Raw genomic sequence first — 15806 nt, forward strand, 5'->3', positions numbered from 1 at the left:
TTGCAGGGCCTGCCTGCACTGGTGCAGACAAAGGAATGAATACATATCATGCTGGCTACCGCACACTTGCAGGGTACATTCAGCCGCTTCACGTGTGCTTAGGGGCAAGCATAGCTGCATGAGGAATTAGCGCAGCGTAGCTAGCGTGCTGCCCAGCAGCCCGGTAGCTTGCTTTGCAGCAGGCAAGCCTGTGCATCTCCAGGCAGAGCGCTAGCAAGCTTGGGAGTAGCGGTGAAGCACTCCCAGTGCGTGGAAAGACTTTCAAAACCATAGAAAATCCAGCTGCGCATCAGAACGCGTTGCGTGTGCCATGTATCACGCATTCCGCGGAGGTCCTGACTTGAGCAAAGACGAGCCTGTCTCACTGACACCACCTTCTCCCTGTCAGCCACACAGGTGACAGTCTCACTGAAACAAGAGTAGGCCTGAAATGTAATTTTCCTCTATTTTAACTGACAGGAAGTGATTGTCAGAATATGGCCAAATATTCAGGACAGTCTATACTGGCAAACCCAAACCAACTACACACTGTTGGCCAGGAGAGCTACAATTAAATGTCTACCACCTTTCTCACATTCTTTTGTAATTATTTCGTCTTCATTCTTGCAATAAGTAAACGTTAAAAAGTAACAAACTGGCAGAATAATTACCTTTTGGCTATTAAAATAAGTATCTGGTAGGCACTGAAAATTCTACACCTTTTTTCCCCACTTATTTTTAAACAGGAACGTACGTTGGGTTTTGTATCAAGAACTAACAAACAACTATCAGGCCTGTTTCTAGTTCAGCTGATTAACTACTACTGCCACCACACTGAAGAAAAGACTAAGCATCCATAAAACATATGAACACGATGGGAAAAATCCCTATTATCTTTACTGTATATCAACAGAGGCTAACAGTGAAACAGAACAGAGCGGGCAGCCAGAACTGATAAAGCTACTTCAGTTTTTGCCAGGAGGTCACTGTTTGGTCTGTACAAAAAGCTAAGAAGGAAAGCTTCTCAGGTCTAAGGTGCTCTAGCACACATGTGAGATTTCTGCGTGGACAAACTTGTAGGACATTGTGTGTAACACTAACGTCCATATGAACGTGGATGCTTGTACTCACAAACCCCCACCAAGAATACACGCTCACACAATTAAGTGTGCTTATTGAGCCTGTCAGGAAACATCACAGAAGAGTACATCGAGGAATTTCAGTACAAACATTACCCATAGGCACTAAACAAGCCATAGAAAATTCCCACTTTGGGTGTGGACAAGCCAATAGGAAAAAAAAAAACATTAACATATGTGCTACTCAGATGAATGTCTCTATGGGCAAATAACAAGTAGATGGTGAAGTCTAACTTTTTAATTTTCATTTTCCCATATGGGAATATATAATGAAATATTCCACTCATTCCAAAGGATGCATTTTAAACACAATTTACAAATTGCTCTGAGATCTTTCTAGAGAATGTATACTCGTGCACCGATTTGAAACCCACTGTAATATATCTGAGTGGTGTCTCTGACCTGGAATCTATAGAATCAGCATGGAAGCAAGCATTGTTGCTACCCATGCTGTACAGTAAGATAAAGTGGGTCTCTCCCTCTCTGTTGGGGGTGATCGTGGTCCTTTTCCAGGCTGTAAGTTGATTTTTTGAGGTGTATTTTTTTATGTTATATCAGACACTGCATTATCCAACCAGATAAGCCAACCCACCCTATTTTCTTTTATAGACAATAATTACAGTAAGTTTCCTAACTATATATTGTAGCCCTGCATGGGATCTGATGAGCCTTTTTGTCTGGCATATTATTGTTTTCTGACTTGGTTTCAGCTAATCCAGCTAATCTGTGCAGTACCTCATGGCGCTTGAAAAAACAAATACATGAATCACTACAGCAGGTTAACACTGATGGTTTGAAAACACTTATAATTAGTGGGATAACTTGTCAGGGAAGACTGTTAGCTACATTAAAGGGTTTTAGAAGACGACTAGATTTAAAGTCAAAATCTGGAGACCATTCTGTTCCACACACATCAATTGGGTATTACCAGAGGAGTTAAGAGTGCAGTTCCTTGACAGGGGGAAGACACTGAAAGGTATAAACATGGCTTAGTCAGCTCCTGTACCACCTCCTCCAGAGACCCTGGACAACAGATTTTTTGAGGAAATGAAAGATAAGAAAGTCTAGTATACTAGCTCACCATTATAAATGGTCCCAAAAGCTCAAAATTAGAGCATCCGTTAAGAATAATCTAATTCATACTGGGATGGGACTGTGCATATGACTTCCACAGAGAACCAAACACTTCTCTTCTACTGAACTCAGGACACGGTGAAGCACAGGAGAGAATCTGGCCACAAAAGCATTTTGAGACCAGTAATACCCAGGCAGCTAGACTAAATGATGGCTGTGCCACCTTCACTTTAGCGTAAGCATCGCAGTACATCACACGGGGCATTTTAAAATTATGTCGTGTTTGTCAGTTATGTCCTAGAGATATCCAGCAACTTGGTGGCAGGTCACCCTTTGGGCACAATGGTGCATGCATGTTAGCATGTGTTTCTTTCAGTATGTGTCCATATGTAAAAACACCTTCCTTGGTTCATTAGACATGTATCTTCTTTAAACAAGGAACACCTTCGAGTCAATAGTTATGGTCAATTTCACAAAAACACACCATTTTGCTGCTTTTTTGCATTTTTGTCATGAAAAGTGGACAGCTAGGCTGTTATCTTGCTTTCATACTTGATCATGAAACTGATAGGACAACTTTTTTCTGTCTACCCTACTATTCTGTTCTGCAGGGTAGAATTTGAAGTTATGTCACAAAACATAAGCCATGAGAAAGAATATACCTGTTGAAACATGACACATCACATCAAAAATTGTTAAATAAACCACAGGCTTCAGCTGAGTTTTGACTTTCCATTTCCTGAATATTTTTCTGCTAGTCCACAAAAGAAATAGAAATTGAAAGGTTGGTGAAGTGTGATAAGCTGGTGGATATGCCAATAATGTTCTTTCCATTCTGGCTTTCTGTGTACATTTGACACTAGTGTATTTCCAGTCATTGGAAAATTTCCAGTCTATCCTTCAGGTACATATTGTTTGATGCCTAAAAAGCCTAGTTTTACTCATCAGCCACCACTAATAAACACATCAGTTGCAGGACAGTGTTAGAAACAACAGTTCCAAGAAATGCAGTCAGACTCTAAAAATAAAAAGTAGTTGTCAGGTTTTAAGATACTCTAAGTTTCAGGGGAAAAAAGGCTTGGAGAAAGCAAAAGGAGAACCTAAGCATTCCAGAGCAATTCAACTAATTTGAAGACAAGCTGATATGTTCTTTTCACAAGAACAGAGAAGCCACTGCAAGTCCACACACAGAAGTAAGTTCAGCCCTTCTTTTGGCCTCCCTCTATTCTAGTCAGGCAGAAAAGGGGCAACCAACATTATCCAGAGTGAAAAGTGTGGAAAACACATGGTTTTGTGTTACCTAACTGGCCACGGAGACACAAAAACTAAACTCCGTTCTAGCCACAGTCACAGATTCCTGCGTGATACTGAACAAACCTTACACCTTAGTTCTCCCTCTATAAAGACAATAATACAAGCATTTCTCCTTAGCTTTCTCCGACAAGAGAATCTTAGACAAGAAGATAAATTAGGAGACACTTACATCTTTTAGTACATATCATTTTAGCTGCAAAGAAGCACCTCTTAGGCATTCTGGTAATCCTGTCATGCCAGGATTGGAAAAACAACACCTCCCTGTGGCCACTCTTGTTATGCCACGGAGGAGAAGGCAGGTTGCCAAAACTACCGTCTAAACTATGAGTAGGAGGAGCATAAATAGCAGGAAAACTGGCTGGAATTTAAAATCCTTTTTCCCTTTCTTTTCTCTCCCCCTTGAAAATAATGAAGAAATAGTAGATGACAGCTACCGTGGTTTTCTTAAGGTGTGTAAAATTACGGAAATACGTTACTCAGAGGATGATGCACAGTCACCGTGTACTCCAGGGTAATTACAAGGCATTAACACACAGGTACAAGACAGTAATTAATTTGTCATTCCCATCTTTTCAGCTCTCATCTTCAAGGCTAAGTCTGAGCTCCAGGCACCAATTGGTTTTATAGTTATGGCGTGATGTGCCTGTTCAATTCGCGTCCCTTTCTGACGGGTTCATATCCTCAGCCCCCGGCGGCGTTCAAATGACGACTCTTGGTGGTCCCTCTGCAAATGCAGAGCTGGTGGCTTTTAGGTGAGATGCTCCAGCTCTCTTTCCCAATCACCTGCAGCACTCAGCAGCCAATGGCTGTCTGCAGTATCCCAGTGGTCTTGGACAGGTGACAACTGCTGTAACCCTCCTCAAATTTGTCCAAGGAGGAGCAGCGATAAAACAGTTGCTGTTATGATTCAGAAATCAATGATTTTCTACCTCCAGTGCAGAGTCTGAATAGAAAAATAGATTACAAACCGTTACTACCTAGTAGAATTAAACTGTCCCTTAGCACTTTTTCAAGTCAATGGCATCAATCTTTACGCCAACTTATCAAGGAATCTGTGTAACAAAATAGTTCCAGACACAGGCTGAACAGCATGATATACACTAGTGTGATCTGGAAAAATCAGTTGTATTTACTAAAGTAAATAAAATCTGCATCAAGTGGTACAGACACAGGGAAAAAAATCACTGATGAAATATTATTGTTCTTGATGTTTTTATTGTTATTGGCTCCACAAGATGTCTTGGTGACAGTCTGAAGCTTAAAAAGAATAGGAATAAAGATACTGGCATTCAATTATTTCTGTGACTAAACCTTAACTATTCCCTTAAGATAGGAAAAGGCATTCTTTTCTCGTGATTTAGCCAATATATCCAGATTAACTAACATCATTGTTATTTTGAACAGGAAACATTTCTCTGTAGGTTAGTGAATAAATAAATCCTACAAACGGAATTGCTTCATGTTCCACCTTACTCCTGTTCTCACTGGGATATCAAAGGGCCGTAATAGGAGATGGTATCTTTTTTTAGCTAGGAAAAGGTCTTGGAGCAGGAAGAAGTCTTGGCAATAAATACTGGCATGGTCTCATTCTAGGGCTTTGCTGAATCTCTGTAAGAGAGTCCAAATTGTAGATAATTGTCCATCTTTCTACTGTAAGGGTATGTAATACTTAATGAGCAGTTAGGCTTTGATCCCCAGAACAGAGCTTTGGAGACTGCCACCTCAATGACGAATCAGATCTTAAACAGATCAAGTTCTTAGTACTCAGAAGATTTCAGAGCATTTGTAATTTTGAAACTGAGGTATCTAAACTCAACAATTCACCTCACTTGTCGACAGGCAAAATCAAGTAATGCAATTCCACAGTTTAAGCTGGCTAGAATCCAGGTGACCAGAACTAAGTCCTTCAGTCTGAATTTTGTGGTGCACATTATCGCTTAATGTTCCACAGACTCCTTAACTGCTACTAACAGTAATATTGCCTCATGGTAAAATATTACTGCAAAAAAGAACAGTATACGGGGGGGGGGGGGAGCATTAATCTCAATGGATGGGTACTTTCACTCTTTGTACTAGGATTTTGTGTCAAAAGCCAGGTTATCTAAGAAAAAGGTGCTCATACAGTCAAGTCATCCTTGCGGGTTGTACCTGTTCCCCGCTGCCCCATAAGTCTTTGGAACTATTCACTGATTTCAGCCAGACACAGCCAGGGAACCAGCACCTCAAAAGTATTCAAGCACAGCTCAAGGCAGGATGGAGAGTCCAGGTGGCACCACGGCGAGAGAGAGGGGTGGCAACGGAGGGGCTGCGAGACTCACGTGGCTGTGGGGCTGCCACCATGTGCCACGGCCCCATTGCACAAAGGGAAAACAGGAAGGTACTTCTCTCCAGGAACTTGTTTAAAAAGAAAGTCCTCATTAAAAATTAGAAAGACTTACCCAGCTAAACAAGGAACATGTAAACTCTTTTTAGCTTAGACCTTAATTCGACTGGGATGCCATACAGCCATAACGCGTGCCGAGCACTGCGGCTGCTCCTGCCTCACCAGGCAGTAAGCGCTGCTGAGGCTTTACTAAGCACAGCTCAGAGGCTTTATTTGAGATTCCCCCTAGAAAGAGTTATTACTGGCCCCATCCAACAGAGCATCGGAGAACTACACCTCTCACTGAAGCAGGAAAGAAAACAAGAAAAGGCCATCGCTAATCCTGGCAATGGCAGGAAGTTTCTCGTTGAGGTGCTCTGGTATTGCAGTGAGCTGAGTTTCACAACAGTTTTGGTCTACATAGTCGTGAAGGTTCCTCCAGCACTTTCTGTACCAATAGGAATAATATCTCCAGGCAGTTTTTAATGCAGGACATTACCATCTGCCTACTTTATATCCTCCTAAAAACATCAGTTGAGGGATTCTGATTTGTTCTGCACTTTCCATCCTAGATTGGTTTGATATAAATAGCAGCCAGGTGTGTTAAATTAATTCTCCTATGCCTGCATGCGTGCGTATGCCATGTGCTGCTTAATATATACGTGCACTTTTAAGGCCAAATTTTTTCTAAGCTACTATAGCAAGAGCAGTTTACAGATAAGGAGCCAGATGCTTAATTAATGAGATAGTTCTGTGTCTTAAAGGAAGTGAATTATGATCACGGCAAACGCAATATGCCTTGTTTCTCTCACTGTACGAGGCAAAGAGCCCCCTGCACTTTTGGCATGAATGTGCAACGGAAGGCTAAATACATGACTGGAGACTGGGTTTTACCACACTTTGCTTCAGTCTGTGTTCCTCCTAATGAGAAGCTAGGTCTTGCTCACTAGTGTCTAACATATGCGCACGTCGGCCACGGCAGCACCTGGGCTCCGCAGCCGCACCAGCTGCAGCGCTGCCTGGTGAGCGTGTGTACCAAGCAGGTCGCTCGCACAGCTCCACACGGGAACTGCCCAAGGCGAGCACTTACCTGAGGAGTCTCAGTAACCAGCCAAGGGTAAACTTGCATGAGCAATTTAGTCCAGCTCAGGAGGGAGCTTCTGCAGCGAATCTCCTCATCATTCCCACCACTCTGGTTCGCCTTGCAAAGCTGTGTCGTGCACATGCACTGAATTATTTTTGGATGCAGCTAAAACAGAAAATGCACCCCAGGAGCATGCTTGAGGCACTCCACTTACTGGCCGCAGACCAGAGTGGAACTCAGTACCTAGTGCAGCTCCGAAGATGAACACAGTGTGGACTTATCAGATCTCTGCAGATCTGCCCCTGCTGGGCTGCACTGCTTGTTCACGTAGACATCGCCTGAAGCCAAGCTCATGAAAATTCAGGAACATGGACATAGTACGGTATGATACGGTATGCCAGCAGTCGGCCACCGGTATCACAGCCATAACCAAGACCATTGTCTTCAGCTATGAAGATACTACACAGAGACAGCTGTACATCTGTAATTGTGGACTCGGAGAATAGCTGACATTGGAAGAGGCCTCTAGAGATTGTCTAGTCAATTCCCTCTGCCCCTCTGTTAAGTGTTATATATATGCTTTTTTTTTTTTTTTTTAAAAAGATTTCTAAGGAAGCCATGGTCCTAGACAGCTACTACTTAATAAAAACCACAGCTGCTGGCCACAGACCTCACACTCCAGAAGAAAAAGCATTGACCTTTTGTCTTTGGACTGAGAAGTCTGTTGAGAAAAGGGTTCTCAGGCTCTGTATGGGCCTGGCCTAGGGTACGAGATGGGTGTCTGCGTCTCCATCTGTGCTAGCTCGGGACATCCATACTAGCACCCTGCTGTACTCAAGCTAATTAGCCCAGCTAAGAGGCAGTCATTAGCCTGAAGACAGTGCTGGGCTAATACGGTTACACTGCCCTCAGGATCTAAACAGGTCTCTGCTCATGGGGCTCCCCCAGGTTGGAAAGCTGTACCAGAGGCACCAGTGCTTCCCCCAACACCTCTAAGAGGGTGCTACACTTGCCCAAAGACTCTCACACAGAGCCAGGAGCTGACAGGTTTATACACAGCACCTCCCAGCCAGCCTTGGTGAACGATGTGTAATGCCGCAGCAGCTTAGCAGTGCATGTGATTTGTTTACGGGTGATCTCTGTCACTGTCCCCACGAGAGTGCAAATCTCCAAGATCCAAACTTAACACAGCTGCCAATGTAATCACAGTAAATTACAGGGGGAAAGCACAGTGATTGGCTTGAAAGACAAAGACGACAGGTCCTGCCTCAAGGAGGATGAAGGCCACAGGCCTGGAAACCACATGGCATGTGTGGAGGAGGCTACAAGTAAATCAGAGATGCAGTTTTCTTTCTGGTTTAAAGCACAAATCTGACAGTGGGACCAAGTGAGACTAACTTGATTCACACAGAGAGGTCAACTAGAAGGTGATGTAATTATAACTTCCCTTAGACATGCTTACCAGTCTTCCCCTGGGTGGAGGTACAGGCATAAGTTAATGTCAAGAGTCCAGTATGAATGCAGATGTTACTGTTACCCTCTGCAACCCTTCTGGAACCAGCCATCTTCTCGCTTACACAGATTCTACGTTCAGATACATCACTGATCATCCCTCGCTCATACTTGCATCATACCAAGAGTAATCGGTTGAATTCAACCTTGCCTCAAAAATACCTATTTCAGAGGTGTTAACCATTATCTTATTTGATAATCCATTACAGAATAAGAAAAGGCTAAATTCTTGGACAGAGCTTAAAGACCTTGACTTTGGTAACCTTTTGCCTCCAGCCCACCCAGCAGAGGCAGGCAATTCAAAGCAGACAGCCTCTGTGCCTATATATGGTTACCGGGATTGAAAATCAACACCGCAAACCTGCGGTTGCAAAAATCAGCAGAGGAAAACATACCAACCGTTTCTAACATTAACGCAGAAAAGGTTCAAAACCTCCTAGAAATTTTGGAAGCAAAACCAGTGAATAAGCTGAAGACAAAACCAGATACGCCTTTGTATGCAGCCACAGAAAAAGAGATCTTTTACTCCAAACTAAGCAAAATAGTAATGAAGCATAGAGACTTGGCACGGTTTTTCTTCCCAGCTAGCTGTCTAGCTAAAGACAGAGACCTTAGGTGAATCTCCAGTGTCTAGTGACCAGGAAAGGGAAGCAGCATTATAAAAGACAAAATAGAAGCCACAGAGGACTAGAAATAACAAAAGGACAGAGATGGCTGAAATGCATACAGTTTAACAAAACCGGAATTAAACCAAATTCTAACAATAAGAGAGAAACCAAAAGATGTTGTGGAAATACACAACGAGGTGGAATTAAAAGGCACCAATATGACATAAGCAACAAAGTCTACTAAATAAAACTACTGAAGAAAGGAGAGAGTACTTGAAAGTTTCATATTTAAAATGGAGTAATGAAGCACATATGCACACGCGTGTGTGTCTATATCTATTGTGTGCGTGTTTATATCTATTTTTATATAGATATAAATTTAAATGTCTAAAGGAACAGACCAGGCTTTAGCTCCTGTGTTGGGAAAAAAAAAAAAAGGGAACAAAAAAGGAACCCAGGGATGAAAAGGGAACAAAGCAGAAAGGAACCTGGAAAATTATTGATTTTTGACTTGGAGGTCATATTTTAAAAATCAAGAAAAAGATTGGTTCAGGTCACACTTAAAAAGATATTTTTTGAGTTTCCTAGTAACACTAAAAAAAATTCACAAAATATATTGTTTTGGTCAACACTAAATATTTCTTTAATCCACAGCGAAGCGTTATGTTTTGTATTGGGAGTCACTTACCATTTTGATTTAGTCTTCTACTCATTTACCTTTTATCAATTGAAAAAAAATCATTCTTTAAAATGGAAAATCTGAAAGACCAAATGTTTCAAATGATGAAACAAAGCATTTATTGTGGATGTTTTCCCTTTTTAAATTCCTCTCCTCCTTTTCTTCAAAGCACTTTGCTGAATCTGACTTGATTTCTCGGATACTTTTAGTGAACGTGAAACACTGCATTTTTGTGAATTTCATGCTGTTCTCCTAGGGAGGCCTGTAATCGGCAGGAGTGTTCCTTAAGACTTATGTCTTGGTTCTTGTTTTCCTTCCTTGTAAGGATCCCCAATTTGGAATTGCTTATACAGGATCAAGTATATATGCAAGTTAGAAAACATATGTAGTTAGAAAGCTAGAAAACACGATGATCTTTGAACCTAGTCTGTTATCTTTCCAAGCACCGAGACACTTACTGTAGCTAATTGTCTTAAAGCTTTAAGTACACTGAGAGGCTTTGAAATTAATATAGAGGTAGGATTAAATATATAAAAGCGCAATGATATTTTTATTGCTTGTAGGGCTCTGGAAATAGTATTTTAAACTAACGAGCTGGATGCTAAAAGTGTCAAATATTGTACTGACTTGGCAAAAGAAGAGTTTTCATTAGCAGATGGCCAAGAGCAGATGATGGATTTGACAGATCTGTCCAGTGTTTTCAAGCACTCATATAATTAACTGTTCTAAAGAGCAGGTACTGACACACGTGGGGCTGGGGAAGGGTATTAAATCATATGAAAAATGAAAAGTTACTAAATGAGAAAGGATCAAAGGTTAAGGCCTATTTGTTAGCCCTGCGTCTTCTCCCCATACACCTCCCAAGCACACAGCTTGCTGCTGTGCTAAGATGACTCTTTGCACAGAGAGCCTGGAAGTTGCCGGCTGGATGTAAGTAGTGCATCCCCCACAGGGAGCACAGAAAGCCCCAGTGTTCCTGCTGCTGCAGACACCCAGAGAGGATCTGTATGCCCAGGAGAGGCCAAAACTTATGTCTTCTGCACAGCGGTGGGGGCAGATCCAAACTCTTGGTTGGGGCCTAGCTAGGGGCTGTGCTTTGAACCACCAGGGTCCTGCTCTGCAGAGTGAGCTGGGGGGAACACTAGGCAGCGCTACACTTCCCTTGCCACCATCACAGTGGTTTCAAAGGCACTGAGAACGCAACCGGAAAAAGGGAAGAGAGAAAATAAAAGCAGTCATTCAGATGGAGGAACATAAATAACACACCAGTTCCTCATCCCAACACTGTCCAGTTTCACAAGACATTCCAGACTGAAGGCCAAGGATTCCTGTTCAGCTTTAGCCCTCCTTCTGACACCAGTAGCATCCTGCACATAGGGAGAGGCTTGTTTATATCTGAATAGGCTGCACCACAGTAATGCCACTGGAACAGAGAGCAGTCCTGGAGTTTCCATCAAATTGTTGCACTAACGCTATAGATCACATAAATAAAACAATAGTTTGAAGACCCATAAACCTGCCCCTCAGACATGCACACACCTGTAACCTGACCTGGACAACATGGTAAATTCTGATAGGTTCACACATAAACACACACAAGGTCCCCATGGAAAGATCAGCGACACCCAGGTAATTGTACATTTGGGTATGGTAGTTTAAAAGCCACATTTGAGCTTTTGAGAGAATAGCCTTTGCTCATCATGTCTCTGCATTTATTTTGTCTATGCCTCATCTCTTATAAAAACACTTTCTGTTGACCAACTTCATATTCTCATTTCCTTCTGCTCAGTAAAACTAAGTTCTCCAAACCTGAACGCCAGTGTATGACAGAAGAGAAGCAGTACTAGCCATCTGAAGGCTTCTAAAAACAATGTGTATTGTCTATGTCACAAGGAGCATGCTATAAAATCTGAAATACTCTACCTCACAGCTTAAGCAAAGGAATGGATGATTTAGATCAAACTTAGTGCCATGAATGGAAATTTGGGAGAGTAGCAATTGAAAAAAAAAAAACTGAGGTCTTCAATGCAAACTTGAAATCTATGATTTCTAGGACTAAAGTAGGTATTTCTAGTAATGACACACCACAAAATATCAGACTTTGTGGGTGAGATTTCACTACCTAAATATAGGCTTTCACTGACAATTACTTTAAGGGAAAGACTGGATACCTACACATTTCAAATAGGAAAAAAAAAGGGGTTTTATGTCAGTCTTAACTGATAAACTGTGATTTTTAAAACACTGTTCCCAAGCTTACAGTTGTTACTGATCTTGGCCAGGATAGACTGTAGGTCAAGAAGAAATGGGAAGATGAAGGAAGATAATTAAATGCGTCATATTTGCTATTACAGAAATACAGTACTGCCTTGTGGCTATCACAAAAACCTATGCAGAGTTCTTAGTGTGCTTGTACATACACACACGCATGTATGTTCAGAGGATGTGTGTGTATACACATCTATTTGTCTATCTCATGGAAGACTACAATAAGCCAGGACTTTTGAAAACTCTAGCTTTTTTTTTTTTTTTTTTTTTTTTTTTAAAAAGGACCAGCTACCTGACCGTACCCTTTATACATCTATTCTGATTCTAGAACATGTTTTTCCAAATAGCTCAGATACATAAGCTCCTATAGACTTTTTTTAGAAGCATTTTAATACTAAGCATTTTATTTGTGCCTCTACATAAGGATCTAGATAGCTACAAAACCCGAGTTACAATGTATACGACAACTTCTTTTTGAAAGGGTAGCCCAAGGTCAAACTGAAGGTTGGAGTGATGAGAACTCTCATGTCATCAGATGAGTTTTAAGGAACCTGTGTTATCTTCTGCAGGGCCTAATTCTCTTTTATTGAAATCACTGAGAGATTTGCAATCGACAACAGTGAAACGAGGTCAGAGCCACAGCTGATATCTCTAATTAATAGACTACATCCACTCCATCTGTCCCACAACATGTCTGAGAAAGTGTATAGGGTAAAACATCTCCATCATGGGTTGGTGCTATTCAAATCCTGAATAAAAATAACAGTGGAGCGCACATGGAGGATTTCATCATTTGAAATATCTAAACACTCTCGCCAGCACATTTCATCAAGTTTCCATTTAGAGGAGTTTTGCGGGTAAATTACTGGATGAAAACTCAGATGACAAGAAATCTGTGGGTGTGCTTGTGTACATATTGTGGGAGATCCTAAAAATCCACTCTCCTACGTACGTATTTGAACGTTACAATGAAACACAGAGCCAATTTTACTGACTCAGACAGGCATACTCCATTGTCTCCAGGCTAGGTGTTAGCAATCTCCCCTTTAGGCTGTGTCTTGACAATACAGTAAATGGCTTTAGGGCTCCTACTACAAGATCCATAACCACCACAGCCACATAACTAAAACACTAACCCAATATAATAAATTCATTCTTACGGCTAAAATTTGTTCAAGAAACGTTGACAGCTTAACACAGGGCTTTATGCTGGCTAAGTTATTTATTATATGTGCCTGCCACATTAACTTTATGTCGAATTGACTCATTTTTTTAAAAATTTTTTTATTTTTTTATTTTTATTTATTTATTTTTTTACAGCTAGTATAAAACCCATGTAAGTTCTAAACTATATGCTGTGGCTAATTTTAGAGGAATCTAATCATATGCCCTTCCCTGAACTGGACCAAACTCATATTGTTGGGTAACCAGGTGGTACAGAGAATATTCATGATTGCAGAACCGCAGCTTCAGAGACAGCGAAACTTAGGATGAAGATAGAGAGTTTCTGCAGATGAATGTAGAAACAGTCAAGCTCAGAGAAAAGGAATGGACCACAGCTGTTTTTGTTTTTCTGTTAACTGAGATATTAATAAAGTCAAACATCAGGAAGGGAATCTCTGTAGCTTACATGCAGTATATTCTCCATTCAGAACAGCATGGGAAATCTGCCTCCATGCCATTTTATATTACATAAAGACCATCTATATTCAACATATATAAAATTGTGAAGCACGTACAACTATGTCACCAATCAAATCATTACACTAAACAATTACCCTGAAGCTTCTGCATTTTCAAGCACAATGATGTTTCAGCATACTTCCTCACTTTCACTAGATTTATTTTGCAGCACTGTGTGTACACACACGCACGCACACACTGCCAGTTAAGTGTGTGGCACATAAACTAATAGAGACGTTGCCTTTACGGGTAATAAACATGCCCTGGGACTGTTCTCTAGCACTTAGGCCAACTGAAAGGGAACAGCCCATATCTGTACTATTAAACTCTCCAAAATACAGTAATTGCATCCAAACTGACTCCTGGGAACAACCACTGGCCCATGCTGACCATGCCTGGGAACTGGGAGAGCACTAGCTAGCCAAAGCCATGGTGGGAGTGCTCTGCTGCCTGACTGGCACAGAGAGGACTGAGCTCCTGGGCTTGCCCCTCTTTAATTTACTACCACAGATGCAGTGATAAGTGTCTCCTACCAGCTGTATACTTAAAGGAGCAGGCACTAACCCAAAAGTCATGCCTGAAATTCCAGTCTTTGAAAGTATACAAAATACTCTAAAAATCCAGAGATGCATTTGTATCTAAAATACCGTTACTCAAAGGGGAAAAAAGGAAATAAATAACACCCATAGTTTAACATCTGAACTACAAAGCCCCATCCAAAACCTATCTCTAGATTATAGAAACCAGTTGTTTGCAAAAACCAGTAGCAACGTATTGCTTTATTTCCCTTTTGAAACAGTGAGGCTAACAAGAGAGCTCAGAGCTATAACAAAATCACAGGAAGCAAGGTGCTCAGGGCTTTGCTCAACCGCCCAAAGACAAGCATGGGCATCAAATGGATCACAGTCTATCCCATTTACCCTTTAGGCCCTTTCAGGCCCTATAAAAGTAAAGCAAGTGCTTAAAAGCACTGTCTTAAGGCAGAAATAGTTAGTCTCCATAGGTTCAACCTACTCTGCTTTGCTGGATGCCACAATGAGAGGTCTTTGCAAACACAAACTAACGACAACGGATCTTTGAACCACGCTACGGACTCAGGAAAGGCTATGCTAGCACAGATCAAACAGCTGTTTCTCCTAGTATCGTGCCTGCAGTAATGGCCAGTAGAAGATGTTTAGACAGAGAACGTTAACAACAAGCAACCTAGCACAGTATCAGTAATTGGGTCTAGCCTGAACTACTTATTTTCAGTATCCAGCTCCAGCCACACACCAAAAATCCATCTTGGTACTGAGATCAGTATCAGGGGATTTTGTGAAAGGAAGACTAAGCAGTCAAGGTACCAGTCAGTCCACACTGCAGTAAGCCAAAGCTCCAGTAGTAGGAACTATGGCAAGGTAGACCCAAAAGCCCACAGGGGCTTGATTTTGCCATGTTTGGAAATGTTTTCTTTTTCAACTGATCGTAGTTTCCTGTTGTCCATCAACTCCTTGGAACAGAACATTTTGGACAGCAAATGTCTATTCACAGATAAGTCTAAGAAAGACACTGAAAAAAAAATTATGACTAGACAGGGGCAGACAAGGAAATCTCCTTTCCTAGCAAATCCTGGGTCTAAGTGGTCCACTTCCTGAGAATGAAACACAGACTTGCCTTCCCCTGTGGACATATCGGCAATTTCTGTCATTCACCAAATATCCTGCGCTACTCCTGATACCCCCCAATTTGGAGATTTTAAGTAAGATCCCCTGTGAAAGGAGAAATAACTCAACATGAAAATGATTGTGATTGGAATAGCTCCAGCACAAAGAAAATAACGACTTACAATACAAGCATGGCACGTATCTTGACTAATGCGTCTATCTGAACATCGTAAGAGCCACCAGGCATAAAACCGTAGCACATACAGCCTGATTACCCTACGCCTTGCCTCTCCTTTCCCTTGTCCTCGTCTCCACCAGGTCTTTCTCCACACACTTGCGTGTGCCTGAGATACGCTGCTCTGCTTGCGGCAATGGACGCTCCCTGCTACCTGTCTTTTTTCCACTGTGCCAGTAGAAAGCCTTTCTTGAGCCAGGTCCAGTTGCTCCAGAATTCACTTTCC

General features: G+C 41.6%; 1 protein-coding gene across 3 annotated transcripts in view; it reads right to left on the reverse strand.

Moving 5' to 3' along the window:
- Positions 1-15806, reverse strand: part of SLC1A2 (solute carrier family 1 member 2) — a 102258-nt gene that overhangs the window by 84338 nt on the left and 2114 nt on the right. Inside the window, exon 1 of one of the 3 annotated variants that reach the window (XM_068945499.1) lies at positions 15680-15697. The exons of 1 other annotated variant lie outside the window; for it this stretch is intronic. Coding sequence is in view for 1 of the 2 variants with exons in the window: in XM_068945492.1 (XP_068801593.1) it covers positions 3983-4032 (50 nt within the window). In the remaining variant the exon portion in view is untranslated. Of the gene's footprint in view, positions 1-3982; positions 4048-15679; positions 15698-15806 lie in introns of those variants that run through there. One more of the 3 variants, XM_068945492.1, reaches the window with a different exon arrangement.

This window comes from Struthio camelus, chromosome 5 (genome assembly GCF_040807025.1).
Source record: "Struthio camelus isolate bStrCam1 chromosome 5, bStrCam1.hap1, whole genome shotgun sequence".
Lineage (NCBI taxonomy): Eukaryota > Metazoa > Chordata > Aves > Struthioniformes > Struthionidae > Struthio > Struthio camelus.